This window comes from Vigna angularis, chromosome 2 (genome assembly GCF_016808095.1).
Source record: "Vigna angularis cultivar LongXiaoDou No.4 chromosome 2, ASM1680809v1, whole genome shotgun sequence".
Taxonomy (NCBI): Eukaryota; Viridiplantae; Streptophyta; class Magnoliopsida; order Fabales; family Fabaceae; genus Vigna; species Vigna angularis.
The window spans coordinates 9,337,569-9,363,847 of NC_068971.1; the positions used below are offsets into that span (position 1 = coordinate 9,337,569).

The following is a 26,279-nucleotide window of genomic DNA, read 5'->3' on the forward strand; positions in this document are numbered from 1 at the left end:
AAATATTAGTGACTAGTTACTTTTCTAAGTTTTAAATATTACAATGTTTTTCATTATTTCACCATCAATAATACAAAAACATTTTAGCTTCAAGTTTGCTACTGTTTTGATCCTAAAAATATCTAAAGACTGTTTTATGTGTTTCATACTGAACCACATAAGCATTAAACAATTATCAAGATCGGTCATTAATCTGTAACTAGTATTTAAGAGCATCATTTCAAATTTCCTATTTTCTTTTGTTTAAATCTAGAAAAACTTTAAAATATCAAAGTTTACTTGTATATGATATGTTTTTAATTGATTTACAGTTCACACTATAATTACATAGAAGTTATAAACTCTAAAATAATGTTAAAACAGTATAAGTTTTTTTTTCTAATAATTTGATCCAACTACAAATCATAAACACTAAAATGTGGTACCTTATGACGTTTAGAAGATGAGCATTCCCCAGTTTCGAGTTTTGAAGCGTCCCACGGTCGTTCTACTCGTCCCTACAGTGCAAATTTCATTTCAAATTTGTACATTTTAACCAAAGCTATATTTTCCTTTCTCCTCAGATCCTTTCAAGTTCTGGAATGCTTTAGCGACCTTGGAGTATCCCAAAGGATCAAAAGCACCACCAGGGTATTTCTTCTTCTCTGGGTCTTTCTCCATGCTCCTTTGCTGCTCCACAAAGGAAATAGCAAGCAATTCAATGACCATAATGGTGGGTAGTGTGCCCCGTGGAACTGGGTTGCCAAGGTAGGTGGCTTGGCTACCAGGAACTGCAGCCCATTCCTGAGCCTTTACCCAGTTTCCTATAAGCAGAGGTTTATGGTAGTTAGGTAGTGCTTAATAGGCATGCAAAATAAATTATGCAGTCAATCAGTCAAGTTAGCAAACATAATGTTTTGAAATTAAACGAAAGTATAAGCACGTGTATTATTTACTCATTTAGTTATATATATATCCTCACTTGAGTGAACTCCTTGTAAAACATGTAGGATAGTAAGCAATTATACAAGACTGAATGCATGTTTCTGGTACTATATTACACATCGTTTATATGATATATTTCAAGCTAAATTTTACCACTTCTAATCAAAGAAATTGAATGTTTGATAAAGCTTAAACAGTTGAATTGAAAGGAACACCTTTGATCCAATTCTCTCTTCAGATTTGCAAAGCAAAGAAAAAAGGGTGGTGTTAAGATGTGGTCAAATATAGAACAACTGTCACAATTCAAGTAATAAGCCAGGTGCAATAAAAGTATTGGGTTTATGCAACCTTTATTATGTTCAGATGTTAAATATTCTTTTACATAAATCAGCCACTAAAATAAAATATCTACGCACAGAATTTAATATCATTTATATAATTCATTGACATTATAGCTTAAACATGATAAGTTATCACAAGACTATCCCCAATCCACTTGAATTTTAGCATGTACGTTGCTGAATTATATGTTAAAAGAATGGTTTCACAAAAATTAAATCCGATCAGAGCTAGTGTGTGCCATACTGATCTAGTTCCAAAGGGAACAATAAGTAAAAAGGAGTTTTGAATCCAAATGTTGGCCCAAAAAGAAAGTATGCAATATTTTTTTCAACACAACAGAGACTGTAAAAGTATTTGCAAGTCTTATTATCCCTGATTCACTGACCAAATACATTTTTCTCCCAACTCTTATTATAAATTAAGAAATCTGTTACTCACTGTTCCATAAGTTGGTGGACGGAGAATCGAACAAGAAAAAAATAATAAACATGAAGAATAAGAAAAGGGGAATGAAAATATTCACGGGGTTTTATGAACTTGGAAAACATCCAATTCCAATGGTAGAGATGAAGAGGAAAAACAACAAAAAAAACCGTTTGCGAGGAAACAGCCAAGAATGGAAAGATGAACTAGGCAGAGGAAGCACCTGGAATATGAAGATGTAGTAAGCATCCTCATAGAGGGCACGCATGGCATCAACGGGCCTGACTTTTTGGTTTTTGGGCTTGAAAGGGACGCTGAGGCAAACGTACGCCTTGATTCTCTCTGGTCCAAACATCCATTGCAGGTTAGGGCACTATAAGGAAGAAAAAAACAGAAACCTGGAGCTCTGATTGAACACCCATTGCAGGTTAGGGCACTATAATGAAGAAGAACACTGAAACCATGGAGCTCCGATTGATTATCATTTTACATAGTATAGGTCATTTGCATGGTATAAAACATAGTATAATTATTTAACTTTTTAAGGCACTCCAAAATTTTCATCATAAATAATGTTCATAGTACGAATGAGATGCTTGTTGGTAGTGATAGACCATCTTTAAAGAAGGTGATAATAGTAAAATTGATTCTATTTATATTACAAATAAAGATATACGATGATAATTTTGAAAATTTTGCGAATTTATAAGTTGTGGTGGCAGAGAAACTGAAATCATCCATATATTTTGTTTCGATTTTCTTACAACTGAGATCTATAAATACGTGAAATTTTTAAAATTTTCAAATTTGCTGTTATTTTTTTAATTATCTCACCGTGGTGCAGAATTATAGGTTTCGGTTTCTTGAGAACTGACCATACATATGTTTTGCTTCCTCCTACATTCATTCTCCGTTGTGACTACAAAGAGCTCTCCACTTTTTGCTGCCACCTTCTTTGCCTTTCTTATTGCCTTTCTTTTATTACCTTTCTTTGAAGGACCTCCATTCTCACCGCTTCTCGTCATTGCTGAACTCACTTCACGAGTCCTCCATTTTTGCCATCACTCATCTATGAATTGGTGACTGATTTTTTTATTTTATTTTGCATTTTTGGTTGAGTTTGTTTCTTGCTTGAGTTCTTTGTTGATAATGTTTGGGTTTTCTAGCTGCCATTGTTATCCAGGTATTGTTGCATTGACCAAATATTGTTGCACTTTTCAAAACGTGTTTACAATTGTATCTCATTCCTTGTTGTCGCATTTCACGCTCTTAGATTTCCATTATTACCTTTAAAATTTATTTTAAATATGAGCCTAAAATTAATTTTTTTAATGAAAAATTTTATTTTTTGTATGTTAAATATATGGTTAAAAATAATGATTTTGTTTTGTTTAATTTAAATTGTTGTTATGCTGAGTTAGTCCTAATTTTTCATTTAAGATTCAATATTTATATTCTTCAAGTTTTCTGAAAAAAATATATTTTAAAAATGAATATAAGATAGAATACTAATAATATGTTTTAAAATTCTAGATGTAGAAGAAATATTCTCTCTACTGAAAATTAAAGTATAGGCCGAGTTAAGACAAATTCAATAAAGCAGATTTTTTCATACCCTAAATTTTATTTTTATATTACATCAGTTTAAGATCAATAGGAAAGCAAGACAAGTAAATATTGGATGAAGATAAATTGGCATGAAAAGGTCTCGGTCCCTGGACAATACATAAGAAACATGGAAAAGGTGTATGTTTATAAATCGGGAGAAACAGAGGTGGTATAATTGTTAAAAAGTTCTACCTTGATGATGCATGTAATAAGGTACTATAATTCTGAATCAAAGCCTAAAGGTGCAGACTGTGGTCAAATAATTCCCAAGTCATTCTAATGAAGAAAAGTCGATAGTGAAAAAGGAACGAAGAGAGATTTCAAAACTCAGAATCAAATTTACAAGCTAGACAATGTTCTTTTGTAGTGTATACTTTGAACAGAAGAAGACTTACAGATTATGCTGGTATTGGTTTTAAAAGTACTCATGAATACTTTTATAGTTGCGAGTATCAAGAACAATTTTACAATGATTGTTCTTTAAACAAATTATCTAAAATATAAAATCAAGTAAATTGTATTCTCGTAGTATAAATCCATATAAAATTATGCTCTAAGGTCTTGTTCTTTTGAGTGGATTTGAGAGGATTTGAAGATAATTTTTTTTATCGTTTTTTTGAGCGAATTTGAAGGTAAATGAGAGTGAATTTGAAAATAAAATTTGTGAGAATTAGTATAGAATTGTATGAACGTGACCAATTAAAAAAAATATTTTCAAATTCACTCTCATTTACCTCCAAATTTGCTCAAAAAAATGACAAAAAACATTATCTTCAAATTCTCTTAAATCCTCTCAAATCCATTCCCTCAAATCCACTCAAAAGAACAAACCCTAACAGAGGTTAGATCCTTATTCTTCTCGGTGGAGCGTAGAAGGTCCAACTTTAGGTCATCATTGGACTGCCGCAGCTGATGCACAGAGGTGCGAGACTCGGCGAGCAAGGTCTTAGCCTTAGCCATGTCATCCGCTGCCATATTCTCCACCTCAGCTAATTGAAGGGTGAGCTCATTGTTGGACTTAATACCCTCACCGAATTTCTCTTGGAGGGCTTGAAGCTCGGTGGAGGTAGCTGCTTTCTTCTCAGCAGCTAGGCCACGCATAATCCTTTTCCTTAGAGAAAATGTCAAAGTGGATCCGCCGGGCCACCCACAAGTGGGGTCGAGCAACCCGAAGAGGGGAGGACCTTCAGGAAGTGCCCTTTTGCTACACTTGTAGGACATGGAAAAGGCTCCTTAGCAGCTTTCCTCTTATTCTTCTTCTTCTGAGTAGGATCAGAAGAGATATGGGTGGCCTCGACCTTATTAGCAACAATGGCCGGTAGGGTGGAAGCTGCGGTATGGACCTCAGGATCGACCAGTTGAGCCTGCGCTACAGGCTTAGAGTGGGGAGGAGTAATGGGAACACGGGTGGAACACCCTTCGCCATACTTCTTCAAATCCCCTCCCAGATAGGTAAGCATTCCGGTGAAGGTACTGCTCTTTGTTAGGTCCATCACGGTCAAGTAATCTGCATAACAAAAAGAAATTTAGATAAGTTACAAATGACTGCTCGGTGTAAGGCATCAAAAGTAGCTTACCGAACACTTTATTGTGAAGACTCTTAGAGTCCAGGAAGCCTATGAGCTTTCGAGAGAAGGACTTGAGGGGTATCTGATTTAGCTGGCTAATTAACTCCTGCTCGTCTAGGGACATTGAAGACTTGGGCCATGAAATCACCTTCTTAGGACGGTTGGTCCAATAGAAGGGAAACTTAGGCTGGTTGTACAGAAAGTAGAAATATGCATGACCGGCCTCCAAAAGAACAACCTTGAGGAAATTTGCCTTGAAATTTTTATACGATGTGTTTAATAGCATAAAAAGCTATATCTCCTTAATCGAGATGAGGGAAACCCAAGGTTGGTTAGGGTGCGGCATGACTCGGAAAAAGTAGAGAAATAGGCAGGGGTGGGACGAAGGGCGAGAGTGGCGCAGACTACCAAGAAGGCTTGCATAAAAGCCTAACCGCTCAGATGAAGTTGGGTGTGGAAGCACACGTTGAGTTCCCTCAGAATGCCCATTTGAAAGTTTGAAAAGGGTAAGAGGACTTTTAAGTTGCAGAACAAGGTGGAATATGCATAGAAAAAATCTGAGACATTCCCTTCCCGACCGTGGCATGCCCGCTCGTTCAACTGGCAAAGCGTCAGCCAAAAGAAATTTGCATCACCAACCGCCTTCACGAAGCTAACCTTATTGACTAGCTCCTTTAGAGTGTGTCTAGTAACGACGGAGGTAGCATAAAGCTTTACCCCATGAGGAGCCTAGTCGTAACCAGCAACGTCGGCCGGGCTTGGCACCTTCCATCCCACGCGCCGGTATAATCCATGTTTATTCCCACCTGCTCAGGTTCACTGTCTTCAAGTAGGCGAGAAGAGTTTTCAAAGGTTGGGATTAGGCCTGGTCGCTAGCGGGAGGATTTCTCTCGTTGCTGAATCGGAGGAGTGAACAGAGGAAGGAGAAGCAACAACGTCATCAACATAACCCTCACCTTCTCTCCCGACGGACTCAGATGCACTTGGAGAGGACATGTTTACCTGGTAGCAGAGGGTTGGGAGCGTTTGAGAGGGGAAGAGCAAGAAGAACGTTCGGTAGGCAGAGAGCTCGAGGGTAAAAGTGAAAATATGGGATGACCCTACCATTATTTATAGATGGTAAAGGCGGTTCATCAAACCCATCTAGAATGTCCAAAGGGAAAAGATCTGACAGTTGAAACATGGTGACGTTACGTTTTCTACCTTTTCCTGCCCTTTTTTTTACTATCATGACTCTTCGACTTTTGTTCTTCCCGCCATTTTGTAGATCCTAAAGGGATGCGACGTTTGGTGAACTGTCATGATTACCTGGGGAAATTGAAGAATAATAAGTCGATCGGTGAAGACTGAAACCTTACGCAATCTTTAAGATTTTGCTAGGGCTTGGGGGGCCTATGTTACTATGGGCTTATAGCTGACTGCTTGGATACGATGGCAAGCTGAATGATGAGAACCGAGCGAGTGACGTGCGAGAAAGCGCCGCACAGCTGCTCGGTTCCGACAACTGTTAAGCAAAATTAATGCGTAGTTAATATTACAACGACTATTAATGAGTGGTTAAGGTTTGCATTAATGACCATTAAGAGGTAAATTAATTGATCAGATTCTTATAAAACTCTATAAATAGAGGTGTTACTATAGGTTTATAGCCGACCGATTGAATACGATGGCGAGCTGAATGATGAGAACCAAGCGGGTGACGTGCGAGAAAGCACCACACAACCGCTCAGTTCCGACAATAGTTAAGTAGAATTAATGCACAATTAATATTACAATGACTACTGATGAGTGGTTAAGGTTTGCATTAATGACTATTAAGAAGTAAATTAATTGGTCAGATTCTTCTAAAATTTATAAATAAAGATTTAATTTCGAGGTAAAATTCATTTTTAACTCATTATTGAATTACTAAAGACCTACAGAAAAAATGTCTGACTTGATCGTCAGAGCTACAGGTTACCTCCCATACACCGACTGATCAATCGACGCAAGGCGAATGTTCGACACTTAGGAACTTCACAATCCTCGTCCCATTTCCGCAAAAACATTCATCACCAAAATACATGACAGAGATATCACAGAACACATAACATACTCTCTGACAGAACCCATTTGATAGATATCATAGAACATACACTCTGCTCATGCATTTTTGATTTCCTGCAGCCCTACAAGTCTTATTCTAACAAGCATTTCTAGCTCTGGCTAAATAAAGATTCAAAAATTGATAGCAGCTGTAGTTATTGAACAAATTCAATTACCATGATTACACAGGTCTGATTGATACCTCACCAAACCAACACATTCAATGGGTATGATCTTCCTCCCCTTTCCTTTTAGATTCTTACTTAGTCTCCTCAAGGATATGAGATAACTACATTAATTAACACCTAATTCTATTCACAGGCTCAAGTTATCAAACCTTTGGTCGTTCTCACCACTTTATAACTATAGTACATTGACTGAAGTTACTTAGTCGCAGTCACCCTCACCCTCACGCAGGTCTATTTGAAACCTGATAGAGATATGTCTCTCTGTGATGAAATACAAGTATATCCCTGCCCACCGCTTCCAAAACCATGCCCCCAAAATATATAAAGAATATAAAACTTAAGAAATTAAAAATAAAGGACTAAATTCCTAAAAGCAGTAAATAATGGATGATCTTAAAGTCTCAATTCAAACACATTTTTCTTAAGGGATGGCAGAGATGACATTGTTACGAAGTTCAATCTTCAAAGTATTTTAAGTTCAGGACTAACATGCATACATAATATAACTAACTTAATCCATACAATAGATGGCCATGTATATTTGTATTTCAAGCATTTCAAACAACAAAAAAGAGACTAAGAATAAACTTTTGTTCATGATACTTGTATCATCATTGTTCCCTCCGCCTATGAGAATGCAATGCGGAAATCACAGCTAACCTAACAAAACAATTACAAATAAAAGCACAATTATATGTACAGAAGTTTAACTAACCTGTTTCAAATAAAGTAATCAAATTCATGCAATGACAAGAAATGAGAATTATATTAAACTATTCTGATGGAAGCATACAGCCCCTTATTGTAAATAGCTAGGAAAAGGTATGTAGTAAACAGCATACTCTTACTGTATTTCTTAAATTTACAGTGATCCATGTGTAGTTGGCAACCTAATTTATTCAAATGAAATCCTAAGTATTTTAAAAAGAATTCTTTTTATTGTTTTGAGATTTAATGTCCGATCTTATCTTTTAATGTGTCTCCACTTATTAAATAAGAGAGACAATTAAGAGAAATGAATAAACACGGGTCTCCATACTTTACTTTTTATGTAACGAAATTCATCACTTATCTTTTGCTTATTTTAAACTAGTTATTATAAAAACCCACCGCTTGACACACTGATTGTCACATTTATTCACACATATTGGGTCCCTAAATTACCATGTCCCCTTCTCCTCTCCTCAATCTACTTCCCACCCAATTGAATGCTACTAAGTCCTATGATCAAATATTAGGTTTGGATTTTAATAAAACTTTTAGTCCTATGATCAGATATCAAGTCTTCTACTGTTAGAGTTGTTCTCACCTATATGTTGTTTCAGCTAAATGGCCTATTCCTCAACTTGTCATAAATAATGCTTTTATTCATGGTATTTTACAAGAAGATGCTTACATGCAATAACCACATGGTTTCAATTTTTTCATGATCCTACATAAATTTTATAAAGCTATATATGGATTAAAACAAGCTCCAAAATCATGGTTTAATAAACTCAATCAAACTTTAAAGGCATTTCGTTTTCACTCCACTACAAGTGACTCATCTCTTTTTATCAAATTATGGGACAATTCTACTCTCTCTTTTTACTTGTTTACGTAGATGCATCATCTGTAATTCGGTAAGCCATATACATTCTATTATTTCTATACCTCAAAATTAATATCCTTTAAAAGATATCGAGCTTTTACACTATTTTCTTAAAGTTGAAGTGTGTCAAAATTTGTAAGTAATTATGACAGATATATCTGCAGGTAATATTGCTTATAATTATTTTATCTATAAATTTTTGTTCATAAGTAATTTTTAGATAACATGTGTTATTTACCGAATTTTGGTCTTGATTATAAGTAATGATTTTTTTTTAGTATTTTACACTCTTTTAACTCCGTCTCATTATAAACATTTCTAATTAAGTTCATTAAACAATGGAATGTTTATGATATATTTGAGACAAAAGTAATTTAACAATATAATGAATATGGCTTTTAAAGATATATACAAATGGAAGGTTTCAAAGAGCACAAAGAAACATATAAGTTGTTACTTTTGGTAAAATATAGTCTTGTAATTAATGAATTGTCGCTAGAAAATTATTTTAAAAGATTAATCATTTGGTGATGTTGAAATAAAAAGAAAGAGAGAGATTAAGAGTTTCGAAAAACAAAAATTTATAGTGAACGAATTTTATTGTATTAGTTTTAATATATAACTGTAATTAAATTAGAACAAAAATAAATAAATCTCACACAATCATAATAATAGAATTAATAGTAGTTATACCTAAATAAATATAACTGCTATTTTCAAATTTATGTATACAAAGAAAGAAAATATATAATTTTGGGTGTGGCATTAATTGGTAACTGCTCTCCAACTTGGACATGTAAAATACATTAGTATCTTTGCAAGATATTATGGAAAACATAACATTGGCAGTTTTGAACTTTTTGAATCGTTGAATGCGATAATCTTTCCATTCTGATTTATTTAGTCATTAATTTCAATTCTAGTGTTCTATATGAATATGAAGAAAGGGATATTACGCTGAATAAAATATCAAACACTATTAAGATTTAAAAGGGAAGTGAATTTATTAAAGGGTAATGCAAATTCTAGAAGAATATAGAAAATCTTAAGATAAAAGTATTCAAATGTAATAAAAGAATCAGAATATTGTAGAAAAACTTAAGATAAGAAGAAAAAATCAAGAATAAGTAAAAAAATCTAGAACATTTCACATAAATTTTGGATAGCATGTTCTAGAATAATCTATAGATCTATAAATATTCGTATACTCTACCATTTGATATAAGAAAATATCTACCACAACCAAAGACAAGTACAATATTTCTTCCAACTACTACTTCCACATTCCGCTATCTTCACATTTTCTCTACATTCCACTATCTACATTTTCTCTATCCCATCAACTATTCCTTTCACAACCTCAAAATACCAACTATGGTACCAAAGATACGTTCAGTCATTTACTAGGCATAGATAAAATTTTCAACTACTTCAAACAAAACTATAATTCCCAATCAAACATCATCAATTCTAGTATTTATTTTCATAGAAGAAAATTATGGTTTTTAGAGTGTCAAAATGAAGACATTCTTTTGCTCTCAAGATTTATGACATCATAGAGGAGAGATTCACTATTTCAGAAGATACCTCCACTCTTACTGCAACTCATAAGGAGGAGTTGAAGCAAAAAAAAAAACAGAAGGATTCAAGGGCTTTATTTGCCCTTCAACAAGCAGTTGATACATAATTTTTTCAATAATACTTGGTGTCACAAGTGCAAAGCAAGCTACACTAGTACAGTTAAGGGAAACGACAGCGGTTATTTTCGCTGATAGGCACCGGTTCCTGAACCGAGGCATATTCGAGTGAGGTAAAAAGCAGTGGACTTTATGCCTCGGTTTTGAAACGGGACATATAATGATACGATTAGGCCTCGGTTCTAATAACCGAAATCGTTTCACTCCCTTTACTGCCTCGGTTGGAGCCTGAACCGAGGCAGTAGGGTCCATTTTTTATTTTTTTTTTCTTCTTCTTTAGCCACTCGTATCATTTTGGTGCCTCAAGCTTCTCAGATTCAATTCAACAAATCAATTTAACATCATTTTGGTGCCTCAAGCTTCTCAGATTCAATTCAACAAATCAATTTAACAAGTAAAGTCAAATTCAATTTAACAAAGGAACCAAACAAATCAAAACAAAATCAAATCTTCGGTGTGAACTCAAATTCAATTCAATTCAAAACAAAAAGAAATGAAATCTAGACAAAAAAGCTTCTGGATCCGCCACAAGCTGGACAAAAAGAAATGAAATCTGGATCCGCATCCGCCTCCGCCATCACCGCTGCCTCTGTCGCTTCTCCTCCTCCTCCGCCACATCCTCTGCATTCGCCTCCGCGCCCTCCGCATTCGCCCCCACGCCCTCCGCATCTGCCTCCGCCACAAGGCCCTCATCCTCGTGCCGTTCTTCTCCGATATTCTCCTCCAGCCGCCGCATCTCATCGGAGATTGTCCACTCCTCTGTCGCGCGCTGCTCTTCCTCCGCCGCCGCCGACTGCGCCATGCCTCTCCTTCCTCTTCATCGGGTGCTCTTTACGGAAACGGTGGCAGATCTGGGGCTGGCAGTGGCGTGGTGTGGTTTAGTTGTGGGAGGTTCGTGGGGCTAAGGAAGAAGCGGCAATGGAATGGAGGGAGAGAAGAATCCAAGAGCGAGAGGAGGCGAGAGCCTGGGGAGGGAGGCGAGAGCTTGGGGAGGGAGGCGAGAGCCAGGGGAGGGGAGGCGAGGCGAGAGCCAGGGGAGGGAGGGAGGGAGAGCCAGGGGAGGGAGGGAGGGAGGGAGAGCCAGGGGAGGGAGGGAGGGAGGGAGAGCCAGGGGAGGCGAGAGTGTGGAGGGAGAGCCAGGGGAGGCGAGAGTGCAGAGGGAGATATAGGTTAACTTGGGGAAAATTTTGGGGAAAAAAAGAGAGGCTTATATGCCTCGGGTCTGAGGCAGTAGAGGCTTATGCCTCGGTCCTTCCTACCAATCGATGCCGTATAGTTCTTTCACCTCGGGTTTCTCTTAACCGCGTCAAAAACTGCGTCAGACACTAATAATTAGGCACCGGTTGCCTTTACAACCGAAGTAATATCTCTTTTTGGCACCGGTCTCGTCTGAACCGAGGTCTATAAGGTCTCGTTAATTACCAAACTGCCACCGTGTCTGAATAGACAGCGGTTTTGTGTAAAAAGATGTCTATTGTGTGAGTTTAAAAGTATATTTTGTACTAGTGCTAGGAATTCCATATAAGTTGTGGCAAACATGTTCTAGAATAATCTATGTGTTTATAAATACTCATGTACTCCATCATTTGATGTAAGACAACACAACTAAAGACAACTACAATACTTCTTCCATTTACTACTTCCACATTTCACTATCTCCACATTTTCTCTACATTCCACTATCTCCATATTTTCTCTACATTAATTCCACTATCTCTACATTTTTTCTACTCCATTAACTATTTATTTCACAACTTCAAAATACTAACAGAATTTGCAGTGTGGTTGACATGCAGGAATAAGAACTTCAAATGCAGGAATACATATATACTTACCAAATGGTATAGGAAGAAGAACTCCAAAAGTTCGTTACGACTGATGGATTACCTGAATATATGAAAAAAAAGTGAGTTGATAGGAGAAACTTTATATAAAAGATTCAGGTTTTTTTTAAGCTAAAAGACTTTATAAAAAAACCTGAGATTTACTATGAAAGTTTTGATATTGTATTGAAAAAGACACTATCAATTTCAATTTAATAAAGTGCTAGGAATACAGTGTTTGACACTATCTTCTGAATGCTCCCTGTTCTAGCATAATGAAGGGAGATTACTTTAAGAAGCTCGCTACCTTCCTTTCTATTTTGTTTTTTCTCTGAACAACACCCACTATATCTGAAGTTTATTGAGTATTGCAAATGACAATTGCATCAAAATAACGGACAAGCACCAATGAGTTTCATTCTAAAAGTATCATGAGTGAAGAAAAGACTTAGGATATATAACATCATTCTCTTACTAAAATATTATTAATGAGTTCTTACCTGATTGTGAAACAACTTTTGGATCGTTGTGTTAAGATCGCCGTCAAATATTGAATCAGAATCTTTTGATGTCTGAATCTCCAAAAACATTGACACTTTAATGACTCCTTGAGAGAAAGTTTTCATATTGGGACATTCAGCTACCGTCACGTTTTTCAAATATGAGCATTGCAAAGTGGCGTTCCCCGAATAAAAGCTTACTAGCTTTGGTAACGAATTCAGCTTAATTGATCTGAGCCGTCCAAATACTATCTCATCACAACCATCTTCATCATCATTTTTTACAATTTCTTTGATTGATTCACACTTCTTTATAATTAGAGTCTTAAGTTTCACCAAACTTTTGAGTGTTACAAATGTGAATAAATATTCCATTTTTTCACAGAACTTCACAGATAACCCTGTAAGATTGATGAATGGTTGTACCCACGGGTGCTCTAAACCTATAGACTCTAACTCACTTAATTCCGACAAATATAATCGTTTCAATCTAGCAAGTACTTTGTTGTGAACTTGAAGCTTTTGAGAGGGAAATATCTCCTTCAGACCAGAGAATTTTTGTACTCTAAGAGATTCTAAATTGGGTAGCTTGTGAAAGAAATCAAAAGGCAAACTATCTTTCCCATTGTTATCATCCTCAAAGGATAGTATGAGATATTTTAATTTACAAAGAAGGTCTTCTGACAAACGTGCATCACTCATAAGCTTAATGTTTTCCTCATTGAGTGTCAATCCCACCGGTTTGGGAGAAACCTGACAATAAAACCAAAGAAATTCAAAAGGTAAGGTGTTGATGTTAGTTAGATACTATAGGAGAAAAATATATAGTGAAAAGAAAAGGAAGCACAGAATTAAATTTGAATGTTTTGTTACCTTTTGAATCGAGAACAAAAGTTGTTGTAGCAAACTTATTGGAGCCTCTAAAACTCCTTTTTTACTATCATCATCAAAACTTGATTTGAATAGCTTCAGCTTAGGACAACATGCCACATATAACTTGTCTAACAAGGGACATTCTAGATGATGCTTTCCAGGGTAAAAGCAACTCAACAGTGGCATCTTTTCAAGAACTAGATATGTGAAACAAGGGAATTCAAACATTATTGTTGTTCCGTGTTCCATTTCATCTTCCCTTCCAACTATTTCTACCATTTTCTCACACTTCCGTATATCAAGTGTCTCCAACTTGCCAAGATTTTTGGCAAGTGATAAAGGGAACAATGTTACTAGGCTTCCACAATCATCCACCTCCACTTCTTGCAAATTGGAAAAGCTGACAATTCCTTCTAGATTTTCCTTCCATACACATTTTAAATTTGACAAGTGTTTTAAAGTAAGCTTTTCCAAACCAAAGATTATTTCCTTTGTCTCAACCTCAATCTCATCACTGCCAAATATTACTTGCACTACATCGGAGTTATGCACATTCAATTCTTCTAAGTTCTTCAAGTAAGGAAGTACATGAGATGGAATTAAAATAGTTCTCTTGCATGCTGCATCAAATTCCAATTTCTTGAAACTACCAAAAAAATTGTGTGAAACAATAGGTTTTCTGTGGTGAACTCCATACATCCCAAGATAATAATCAAGAATCATAAGCTTTGAGTAGTTGAAAATATCCTTACAAGACAAGAAACTCATTGTCAGGATAATCGACAAGTTTCATATGTTTTATATTTGATTAAGATCACTTGGATTTGAATGAATACTTAAGTCGCATTTCGGTAATAGACCTGCAGCTTATTTATTTATTTATTTTTATAATAGGAGCCAATTATCGAAGATATGAAAAGAGAAAAATGAGAATAAAAGATGGCTAAAGGTTTTCCGACCAAAATGAAAAAAAAAATTATAAAAAGACAATGGAGTGATAACAAGTAACTTTGTTTTGAGAAATAGACCGACCACTTGAAGAGAAAAATCTGTTAACTCATTTAATGTTTGGCCTTTTAGAATTACAAACTAAATCTCCAATAGAATGGATAAAAACTGGAAAATTAAAATCAGGTTCAAAAATTACAGTTTGTTGAAGAATTAATTCGAATTTTTTTAAAATATTTTTGTAAACTTTATTTTGAAATTTCTTAAAAGTAAAAAACGTAAAATATTTTGTATTTCTTTCTAGAAACCATTTATTTTTAAATAATATTGTTCTGTATTGTTGAACCTTAAACCTAAGTACCATGAAAATATTTAATTTTTATTCACATTTTGAAAATTATTTTTATTTAATTTTCTTTTTAAGTTATGATATTCTATTTTTAATGTTATTTTGTGTATTATTACATATTGTATTACTTATTCATACTAATTTCAATCACCGTTGAACTATATGACAAGTTTAACCAATAAAACTTGTGATGTCCCGAATCGTTTGGTTTTCAAACACTAAATGAGTTAACAGATTTTTCAATATAACGGTTTTTAGTCCATGCAAACTCAACATGTAAGAAAATTGAAGGTAATTCTCAATTCATTTTTTTTTTCACTACTACGTGTGAAGTTTGGTTTCGTATTTATATAAGAAGCCACCTAAAAATTCTTTGGCATATCTTTTCCACAAAAATACTCTTCAAATTATAAAAAAAACTAGTGTAGTTCTTCAAATTTCAAAAGTATGATTTTAGTACTTAAACAATAACTTTGAGGGTTAAAATCATTTTAAACCACTAAATTTAGAGTCCGGAAATTAAAATAATATTTTTTCAAATATTAAAGATTAATTATTTCTTAAATTTAAAAGTCCAAAGCCACATTTATCTTAAATTTCTATTAATAAAAGCATAGTTAGACATTTTTTATTGAGAGAGAGACTCAAAGAATAAAAATATCAAAAAAGAACAACACAATCTCATTAATATTTAGGATAGTTTTTAGAGAAAAAAAATGTGTTGTTTAGGCTCAGTAAAAGAGTGAGCAAATATATATGTAAAAAAGAGAAAAAAAATTACAATATATAAACCAAGTAAGAAAGAGAAAGCAAAATATATGTGTTGAATTTTGACAGTAAATGTAAATGGGGAGAAAAGGAAGCTGAAGAAGAGGAAGCAAAGTTAACATGAGATAATTATAAAGTCAATAGGGTGACTAATATAACAACTTAATCTTTTAAAATTTACTATAATAGGAAAAATAATTAGCTTTTAATATTTTATTGTCAAAGGTAACTTAGTCAAAACTAATTCATAAATTAATTATATTTTATATTAAGAGTGAGTTATGTCGAAGCTAATTAACTTTTAAATTTATCTGAGTGTGATTATATTAAGTCTCCTGAGAGTTTATTTAAATGTTTTGTAACAATTTTTTTATGTTAAAATAAAGTTATTATCATTTACAATTTTAGAATCGATCTCTAGTGTTATTTGTAAAACTTTTTTCTTTTCTCTAAAAGTCAATACAGAACTCTCTTGAAACAACTCTCCAAACTTTTTCTCTTTTTTCTGGTTAAAAAAAAAAAACCCACTAGGCAGTTTCATCTCATATCTCTCCTTTCTCTTTGGCTAGGGTTTGAAGCACAATCAAAAGAGGATAACTTCTTAACTCCACTCACCTCATATTAGACTAGGGTAAGTGAATATTGTTACCCTTATTTTTTTTTTAGTCACTTTGAGATTACATGAAGCACCTTTTTTTTTCTCTTGCATATGTGCCATTAGAAAGCTTTTTAGAAATTTTCTTTTGTTTGTGGCTCCAAGGAACCTTTAGAGTATTAACTTGAGTTTTTCATGGTTCTAGAGGTACCTTGAAGCTTGGAAGCCTTAGAGTATCTTGGCAGGGATAGATTCTGTTCGGTTCAATCAAGTGAGGGAAGCTAAGTTTTTCACAAATTGCATGTTGATTTTTTGTCAATTGTTGTTGCATGTGGAATCTGTGTGTTGATACTATTATTATGATGCATAATAGGTTTTTTGATCCATGAGTTGCTTGTTTTGGCACTATTGTATGTTTCTTTTTACTCTATTTTGTTGGTTGGAATTTTCTTGTACGGAAGCTTGAGCTGTGGATCCTTGGGTTTGTAAGAACATGCTTGTATTTGGGGATATTCATGAATTTTATGGATTGTTGAATGAAAGGAGTTTCAAATTGAGCAATTAGATTAATTGGGACTAGCTCACAATGTTTTGAACCATCTAAAAGTTTGTAAAAGTGAAGATTTCCAATTGGTGTATTTGAACAACTTAAAATTATGAAAACTAAGGTTTATGCTTCTATTGCGTTGTGCGGCAACAGGCTAGCGTTGAGCGCTAGCTCCAAAAATTCCAAATCACATAGTTGTGTCGTGACATAGCGTTGAGCGAAGTTTTTCACCATTGAGGGCCACTGTTCCAGGGAGTTTCAGCGTTGTGGGCTAGCTTATGTCGTTGAGTCCTACTTGGACAGTGAGCCCCTGTCACGCTACCATTGGGCACACCTTAAGTGTCGCTGAGGGTCAATCTTGTTGTTGGTTCTATTACTCTGTTTCCTGCATTTCTTTTACTAGTTTTGGTGGTTCAAAGTTTTGATACTGTGGTTATTTATGGAATTGTTGATGGATTTGTTGATTAATTTGCTTGTGTATAATTATGTATGAAACTATGATAATGATGGACTTGTTAATGGATATGAACATGTATGAAAATATTTGTTAGTTGTATCAGGGATATATTTTTCAAGCCAAAAGGATATATGATGGGTATTAATGTGTAATCTATTTGTGTACCTAGTAAAATAATTATTTTTAAAATAATTATCCATCAAGTCAAGCCTACTGCTAAATGATATAATATATTCTAATTGATATGAGGTTGAGAAGAGTATTTTATAATACAAGAAAAAAATAGTAAAGTAATACAAAAGAAGACTACTTAGAATATATAAAATATAATAATTAGGATAAGTAATTCTGACCTTTTCATGCAATAAGCTTTCTACAGATGTGTTGAGATCTACGTGGAAAGTGAAATCAGAATCTTCGGATGTTTGAATCCCCGAAAACATTGCTAGTTTTATGACTCCTTTAGAGAAAGTTATCATGTTGGGACATTCAGTTACCATCACAGTTTGTAAAGATGGACATTGCAAGGTGGCATTTCCTGAATAAAAGCTTATTAGCTTCGGTAAGTATTCCAGCTTAATTGATCTGAGTCGTCCAAATATTATCTCATCACAACCATCTTCCTCTTCATTTCTTGCAATTTCTTTGATTGATCCACAATTATCTATGATTAAGGTCTCAAGTTTCATCAAACTTTTGAGTGTACCAAATGTGAATAAATAATCCATCTCCTCACAAAACGTCACATGCAGCTCTTTAAGATTAATGAATGACACTGGACAAGAAACTATGTTTTCTATTTCAGAGCAAGTATCAACCTTTAGTAGTTCAAGCTTTCTAGAGTATGGTTGCACCCACTCGTGCTCAAAACCTATGGACTCTAACTCACTTAGTTCGAACAAAATTAATTCTTTCAATCCAGTAAGTACTTTGTCGTGAACTTGGAGCTTTTGAGAGGGAAATATCTCCTTCAGACCAAAGCATTTTTCTACCATAAGATGTTCTAAATTGGGTAGCATGTGAAAGAAGTCAAAAGGCAAACTATCTTTCTCATTGTAATCATCCTCAAAGCACAAGCAAAGTCGACTTAGGTTGCAAAGAAGGTTTTTTGGCAATTTTGCTTCTCTAAATAACATAATGTTTTCCTCACTGAATGCCAAGTCCTTCAGTTCGGCAGAAACCTAACAATTAAGGCCAATCAAATTTAAAAGAAAATGTAGTTGTAGTTAGCTAGAAGCTAATTAAAGAAGGAAAATATATGATTAAAAGAAAAAAAGGAAGCGCAAAAATGTCAAAATGTTGATGTTTTGTTACCTTTTCAACCAAGAACAAAGGTTGTTGTGGCGGGCTAATTGGAGCCTCTATAACTTCTTTATGACTGTCACCAGTATCTGATGAGAATAGCTTTAACTTAGGACAATAGACCACATATAATGCATCTAATATGGGGCATTCCAGATAATGTTTTCCAGGATAAAAGCAACTCAAGAGTGCATTTTTTTCAAGATATAACGTCGTCAAACAAGGAAATTCAAACGTTAATGTCATTCCATGTTCCCTTTCATCTTCCTTTCTAACTATTTCTTCCAATTTTTCACACCTCTCCATTTGAAGTGTCGTAAGCTTTTCAAGACTTTTGGCCAGGGATGAAGACAAAAGTGTTACCAAGCTTCTACAACCAGTGACAATCACTTCTTCTAAATTGGGAAAGCTAACAATTCCTTCGAGATTTTCCTTCCATACACATTTCAAATTTGACAAGTTGTTTAAAGTAAGTGTTTTCAAACTAGAGACTATTCCCTTTGTCTTGTCCTCACTCTCATCAAAGTCAAATATTACCTTGACTGCATCAGAACTGTGCACATGCAACTTTTTTAGGTTCTTCAAGTAAGGGAGTACATGAAATGGAATTACGATAGTTCTTTTGCATGCACCATCGAATTCCAATTTCTTGAAACTACCAAAGAAATTGTCTGAAATAGCGGGTTTTATGTGCTGAACTCCCGTCATCTCAAGATATTCATCAAGAATCATGTGCTTTGAATGGTTGAAAAATTCCTAAAAAAAAGCAAGAAATTCAATATCAGGGTATAATTAACGAGTTTCATACATTTCGTAAATAATTAATAAGATCACTCATATTTACCTTTGATTGTAGAAAACTCTATACTTGGATTTGAATGAGTTATTTAAGTCTTAATTATTTGGTAATAAGCCTATAACCCAATTATTTGTTATTACCATTACCATCATCATTATTATTATTATTATTATTTTATTATTATTATTATTTTTTTATAATGAGTTCCAATTATTTAAGATATTATACAATCTGTCCTTGTAATATATAGTCGGTGTCCAACAACTTTGAAAAAAGGACACCCCTAAAGGAAATTAAATGGTTAATTATGATCCGACACTATATATCTAGCCTAATGAAATGTCGAACATAAAATAAGAGGAGATGATTGTTGGATGGAAAAAATAATAAGTATTGAGCTCAAATATTAAATCATCACCTGTTCGTGAAAGAATCTCTCGATCGTTGTATTGAGATCGTCGTCAAAGGTTAAATCAGAATCTTTCGATGATACATTAATCCCCGAAAACAATGGCATATTTATTGTTCCAAGAGAGAAATTTATCATATTGGGACATTTAGCTACCATCACAGCTTTCAAACACAAGCATCGCAAAGTGGCATTCCCAGAATAAAATCTTAGTAGCTTTGGTAAGGAATACAGCTCAATTGATCTAAGTCGTCCAAATATCAATATTTTATCACAATCATCTCCATCTTCACTTTTTGCAATTTCTTTGATTGATTCACAGTACTTTACAATTAAGGACTCAAGTTTAACTAAACTTTTGACTGTTGCAAGTGTGAATAAATACTCCATTTGGTCACAGAATGTCACTCTCAACTCTTTAAGATTAATGAAAGACACTGCACAAGAAACTATTTTTTGTAATTGAGGGCAGAAGTGAATCTTTAATGATTCAAGCTTTTCAGAGTATGGTTGTACCCACGTGTGCTCTAAACCTATCGACTCTAACTCTTTTAGTCTCAACAAGAATAATTGTTTCAATCCTCCAAGTACATTCTCGTGAACTTGAAGCTTTTGATAGGGAAATATCTCCCTCAGGCCAAAGAATTTTTCTACCATGAGATATGTTAAACTAGGTAGCCTGTGAAAGAAATCAAAAGGCAAACTATCTTTCTCATTGTTATCATCCTCAAAGAACAATCGAAGAACATTTAGATTGCAAAAGAGGTCTTTTGGCAATTGTGCATCTCTCAACAGCATAACATTTTCCTCATTGAGTGACAATCTCGTCAGTTTGGGAGAAGCCTGCCAATTGAGGCCATAAAAATTCAACAGAGAATACATAGTTAATGTTAGTTAGAAGGTATAGATGGACAATATATAATGAAAGAAAAGGAAGAAAAAAAGGGTCTAAATATACATTACCAATATTTCAAGCGAAAACAAAGGTTGTAGCTGCCTAATTGGAGCCTCTATAACTGTTGCTTTCTGATTATCATCAAATTCTGATGTGAATAGCTTTAGTTTAGGGCAAGAGGCCACAAATAAGCTATATAACAACGGACATTTCAGATAATGCTTTCCAGGGTAAAAGCAACTCAGTAGTGGCACATTATCAACAAGTAGCCACGACAAACAAGGGAATTCAAAGATCATTGTCGTTCCATGTTCCATTCCATCTTCCTTCCCAACTATTTCTACCAATTTCTCACACTCAGTTATTTCAAGTACCTCCAGCTTCTTAATATTTCTAGCAAGGGATACAGGGAATAATGTTACCAAACTTCCACAACCATTAATATCAACTCTATGCAAATTGGGAAAACTGACAATTCCTCCAGAGTTTACCTTCCATACACATTTTAAATTTGACAATTTGTTTAGATTAAGGTTTTTCAAACGAAAGATCATTCCCTTCATCTTGAGCTCACTCTCATCTATGTCAAATATTACTTGTGTTGGTTTACAGTTCTCTACATTCAATTCTTCTAAATTCTTCAAGTAAGGTAGTACATGAGAGGGAATCAAAATATTTCTTGTACATGCTTCACCAAATTCCAACTTCTTTATACAACCAAAAAAATTGTCGGGAAAAGCAGATTTTCCGAGTCGAACATCTTTCCTCTCAGGATAATCAACAAGTCTTGCATGCTTTGAATATTCAAAAGAGACCTTGAAAAGTCAAGAAACTAAATATCACAAACACAGGACAATCAATGATTGGTATAAAAAGCTTTTATAATAATCCTTAAGGTATATGTATCCCCTTTAGTACATTAATTGTGATATAAATAAATTTGGAATAGGAAGAAAAGTTAAAAATGTTTCAAATAATGTAAAGAGTATGATATAGGTCACCTTTTGTACACATTTGATTACAAAATTATGCTAATTAAACACGGTTGGAATAATAAATTGATTTTATATTTTGGACTTATAAGATAAAAACACAATATTAGAAAATGTTCAAATAGAATTCTAGAAATGTTTCTAGATAAGTCAATATAATGTCTAGAATCATAAGAATATTTTTAAAACTTCTAGAGAATGAATTATAATCTTTAGATATTATAGTGACAAGATTCTAACAATTGGTTGAGAAGGTGTCATATGTAATCACGCCAAAAATTATAAGCACTCAATATTACAACAAGTATTTCTCTTTCTCAAAAATTTCCAACATCTCTAAATTTTTAAATAATTCCTTCAAGCCTCTAAAGTTTTGTCCCAATAAAGTGTTATCAAGAGCAATAAGATCTTCATAACAATGGAAAATATCAAAGTTCCCTTTCGAGTGTCGATGCTCACCAAGAGCAACTATGACAATTTGAGGTTAAGGATCATAGCTCTCGTTGGTGCACACGATGTGTGGGAGATGGTCGAGAAGGGAAACACCAAGCCAAAGAATGTAGATAATCTTTCTCAAGCTCAAAAGGATAGTTTAAGAGACTCAAGGAAGAAAGATATGAGAGCTCTTTGCCTAACCTATCAAGGATTATATGAGGATACTTTTGGGAATATTTTTGAGTCAAGTTAGCCAAGGAAGCACGAGAGAAGCTTAAGATCTCTTACAAAGGAACCGATCAAGTAAGAAAGGTATGGCTTTAATCTTTAAGAGGAGTATTTGAAGCTTTGCATATGAAGGAATGTGAACTTGCCTTTGATTACTTTTCATAAGTTATAACAATTACTAATCACCTAAAAAGAAATGGTGAGAAGTTATATGCTTTAAGAATTACGATGAAAATTCTTAGATCATTAGATTTAAAGTTTGAACATATTGTCACCATTGTGAAGAAACCAAAGACTTGGAGGTCATGTCAATATAGAAACTTCTTAGTTCATTGCAAAGCTTATGAAGAAAAGAAATAAAAGAAGGAAGATATCATAGAGCAAGTTTTCAAGGCACAAGTTAATTCAAAATAAAAGAAAAAAATGCATGCAACCAATCAAGATGAAGTTATAGTCAATAACAAGAACGAGGGTGTAGATATGGACATGGATAAAGATGGAGACCTAACAATAATAACCAAAGAGGAGAAAGCCCTATAAGAGGTCATGGGAAAGGAAATCTAAATTCAAGGTATGACAAATCATGCATCAAAATGTTACAATTGGGATAAATTTGGATATTATGCTTTTGAATGTAGAACCCCTAGTAGAAATAAAGTTAACGAGAAAGTCAACTATGTTGAAGAAAGGTGCCAAGAAGATGGTACCTTGCCACTGTCTTACAAGGGAAAAGATAGAGGTGAAGATAATTAATGGTACCTTGACAGTGGAGCATGTAATCATATTTGTGAAAAAAGAACCATGTTCGTGGAGCTTGATTATTGATGGAAAACATGGCTTTTGGAGATGAATCAAAGGTGGAAATGAAAGGTAAAGGTAATGTCCTCATCTGACTAAAGAATGGAGAACATCAATGTATATTACGTGCCAAGCATGAAGAGTAACATCTTAAGCTTAAGAAAACTCTTAAAGAAAGATTATGATATTCAACTTGAAAATAATAACCTTTCTATAAGAGATAATACAATTAAATTCATTACGAAGGTTCCAATGACAAGAAATAGAATGTTTATGCTCAAAATTCAAAGTGATAGCCCTCAGTGTCTCAAGATGTGCTACAAATACGAATCATGACTTTGGCATCTTCGATTTGACCATCTTAATATTAAATAATTATAGTTGCTCTCCAAGAAGGCAATGGTGAGAGGGTTTCCTTGTATTACTCACCTCAATCAAGTTTATGAAGGATGTGTCTACTTGGAAAACAATTCCGATTGAGTTTTCCAAATGAGTTGAACTCAAGAGCTCAACAGCCATTAAAACTCATATACACAGAAGTATATGGCCTAATCAAGGAAAGATCACTCAGTATGAGTGGTTATTTCCTTCTCTTCATTGACGATTTTTAAGAAAAACATGAGTATATTTCTTAAAAGAAAAATTAGAGGTATTCAAGAACTTCAAGAAGTTTAAAACCTATGTTGAGAAGAAAAGTGGCATTGTGATCAAAGCTTTAAGATCTTACCGTGGAGGAGAATTCACATCAAAAGAGTTTCAAAAGTATTGTGAAGACAATGGAATTAGACAACAATTGATTGTACCAAATCCCCTCAACAAAATGGAGTGGAGGAAAAGAAGAATAAAATATAATCCTGGAGATGGCAAAGGGCACGCTTAAAAGTAAGAGACTCTCAAAGGAGTCTTGGGCTAAAGTTGTTGCATGTGAAATTTATCTTACCAACCGCTCTCCAACAAGAAACATGAGTGGAAAAACACCATAAGAAGCATGGAGTGAAGAAAGCCAGGTAATTCTCATCTTATAGTTTTTAGAAGCATAGCTTATGTCCATGTACCAGATAAGAAGCGAAGTAAGTTTGATGACAAAAGTGAAAAATATATCTTCACTAGTTATGACGCCAACACCAAAGGGTATAAGCTCTATAGCTATGATACAAGGGAAACAATCATAAGTCAAAATGTAGTGTTTAATGAAGACGGATAATGAGACAGGTCAACAAATTGTGAGGACTATACCTTTTTCCTATGTGTTGAAGTACATGAGGTGGAACAACCACAACAACCCAAAGAGGCACTTGTTACCCCACGTACTTCACCAAATCCAACCCCTCAAGAAATTGTAAGCTCAAGTGAAAGAACTCCATATTTTTTAAGTCTATAAGATATCTTTGAAGTAATTGAAAATCTAGACAATGTTATCCTATTTTGTCAACTTGAAGATTGTGAGCCCATGAACTTTCAAGAAGCATTAGAGAAATTCTATGGATGAAGAGATCAAGGCGATAAAGAAGAATGATACATGGGAGTTGGTTTAAAGTGTGTTTACGAGGCAAAGAAGAACTCCAAAGGAGAAGTTCAAAGATATAAGGAAAGATTAGTGGCAAAAGGCTATAGTAAAAAATCTGGCATCGACTATTACAAAGTATTCGTTCCAAAGGACAACGCTCTTTATGGGTTGAAACAAGTCCCTAGAGCTTGGAATGTTCGATTTGACAAGTACTTCAAAGAAGCGAATTTCATCAAGTGTCTGTATGAGCATGCACTCTATATCAAAGCTTGAGGAGGATATATTTTGATTATATGCTTATATGTCAATGACTTAATTTTCATACAGGAACAATCCAAACATGTTTGAGGAATTCAAGATAGATATGACCATGGAATTTGAAATGACCAACATAGGGCTTATGGCATATTGCCTTGGAATAGAAGTAAAGTAAGGAGATGAAGGAATTTTCATCACTTAAAAAAGCTATGTTAAAGACCTCCTTAAGAAAGTCAAGATGGATGATGTTAATCCAATAGTACTCCTATGAAATGCAGCATCAAGATGAGTAAGGATGAAGAGGGAGAAAAAATGGATCTAACTCTATAAAATTCTAGTTGGAAGTTTGCATTATTTAACTTGTACAAAACCAAACATTCTCTATCCCGTTAGAGTCGTGAGTCGCTATATGGAAGCTCCAACAATGACTCACTTCAAGTCTGCAAAGAGGATTCTCTAATATATCAAAGGTACAATGAGTTTTGGCCTATACTACTCTGTTTCTAACGAATACAAGCTTGTTGGATATAGTGATAACGATTGGAGTGGAGATATGGATGATCGAAATAGCACAAGTGGATTTGTGTTCTACATGGGAGACACAACCTTTATTTGGATGTCCAAGAAGCAACCTATTGTCACTCTTTCTACATGTGAAGCAGAGTTTGTAGTTGCTAATTCATGTGTTTGTCATGTTGTTTGGCTATGAAACCTATTGAAGGAGTTGAGCTTGCCACGATTGGAGCTAACAAATATTTTCATAGACAAGAATTAGCTTTAGCAAGAAATCCAGTCTTCCATGATCGAAGTAAGCATGTCCACACACGTTCATTAGATGCATGATCAGGTAAAATATATCTTCACCAAATCACTAAAGAATGAAGTATTTATACAATTAAGAAATTTACTTGAGTACAAAATCATATTTAAGAGGGAGTGTTGGAATGATAAATTGATTTTGTATTTTGAACCTATAAGATAAAAGCCCAAGATTAAAAAATACCCAATTAGAATTCAAGAAATCTCTTATCTAGAAGGATTTTGTAATGAAGTATAAAAGTATCTAGAGAGTACTTATTTATAAGATGTTTCTAGATAAGTCTATATAATGTGTAGAATCATAAAAATATTTTAGAAACTTATAGAGAATGAATTATAATCCTTAGATAAATGTTGTAGTGCCAAGATCTTAACCATTGGTTGATGAGGTCTCATTAGTATAAACATGGGGGATGTGTTTGTAATTGCATCATATGTAATCAAGCCAAAAATTAGAAGCACTCAAAATTACAACAAGTCTTTCCCTTTCTCAATATTTTCTAACCTCTCTCAAATTTTAAAGACTTCCTTCAAGCCTCTAAAGTTTCCTT

At 34.2% G+C, this 26,279-nt stretch overlaps 2 protein-coding genes and 1 long non-coding RNA gene across 3 annotated transcripts in view; 1 reads left to right on the forward strand and 2 right to left on the reverse strand.

The window, feature by feature from the left end:
* Positions 1–333: 333 nt before the first annotated feature.
* Positions 334–4,398, reverse strand: LOC128195247 (chlorophyll a-b binding protein 6, chloroplastic-like). The gene is made up of 4 exons (XM_052872482.1): positions 4,129–4,398; positions 1,913–2,062; positions 1,510–1,513; positions 334–836 (listed from the first exon to the last, which is right to left on the reverse strand). The coding sequence occupies exons 1-4, from the start codon at positions 4,396–4,398 to the stop codon at positions 532–534; spliced, it is 729 nt and encodes a 242-aa protein (XP_052728442.1). The 3' UTR covers positions 334–531.
* Positions 4,399–7,663: 3,265 nt separating this feature from the next.
* The window catches only part of LOC108328951 (uncharacterized), a 30,243-nt gene continuing 11,627 nt past the window's right edge, over positions 7,664–26,279 (reverse strand). The window contains exons 8-15 of the mRNA XM_052872389.1: positions 20,760–21,506; positions 19,806–20,639; positions 18,601–19,344; positions 17,640–18,467; positions 13,623–14,369; positions 12,750–13,502; positions 12,262–12,313; positions 7,664–7,798 (exon numbers count right to left, since the gene is read on the reverse strand). Of these exons, the coding sequence (XP_052728349.1) occupies positions 12,296–12,313; positions 12,750–13,502; positions 13,623–14,369; positions 17,640–18,467; positions 18,601–19,344; positions 19,806–20,639; positions 20,760–21,506 (4,671 nt within the window). The 3' untranslated portion in view covers positions 7,664–7,798; positions 12,262–12,295. The remainder of the gene's footprint in view (positions 7,799–12,261; positions 12,314–12,749; positions 13,503–13,622; positions 14,370–17,639; positions 18,468–18,600; positions 19,345–19,805; positions 20,640–20,759; positions 21,507–26,279) is intronic.
* LOC108328956 (uncharacterized) lies at positions 16,165–17,734 on the forward strand. The gene is made up of 3 exons (XR_001832175.1): positions 16,165–16,318; positions 16,488–16,553; positions 17,666–17,734. It is a non-coding gene; the product is annotated as an uncharacterized LOC108328956 (long non-coding RNA).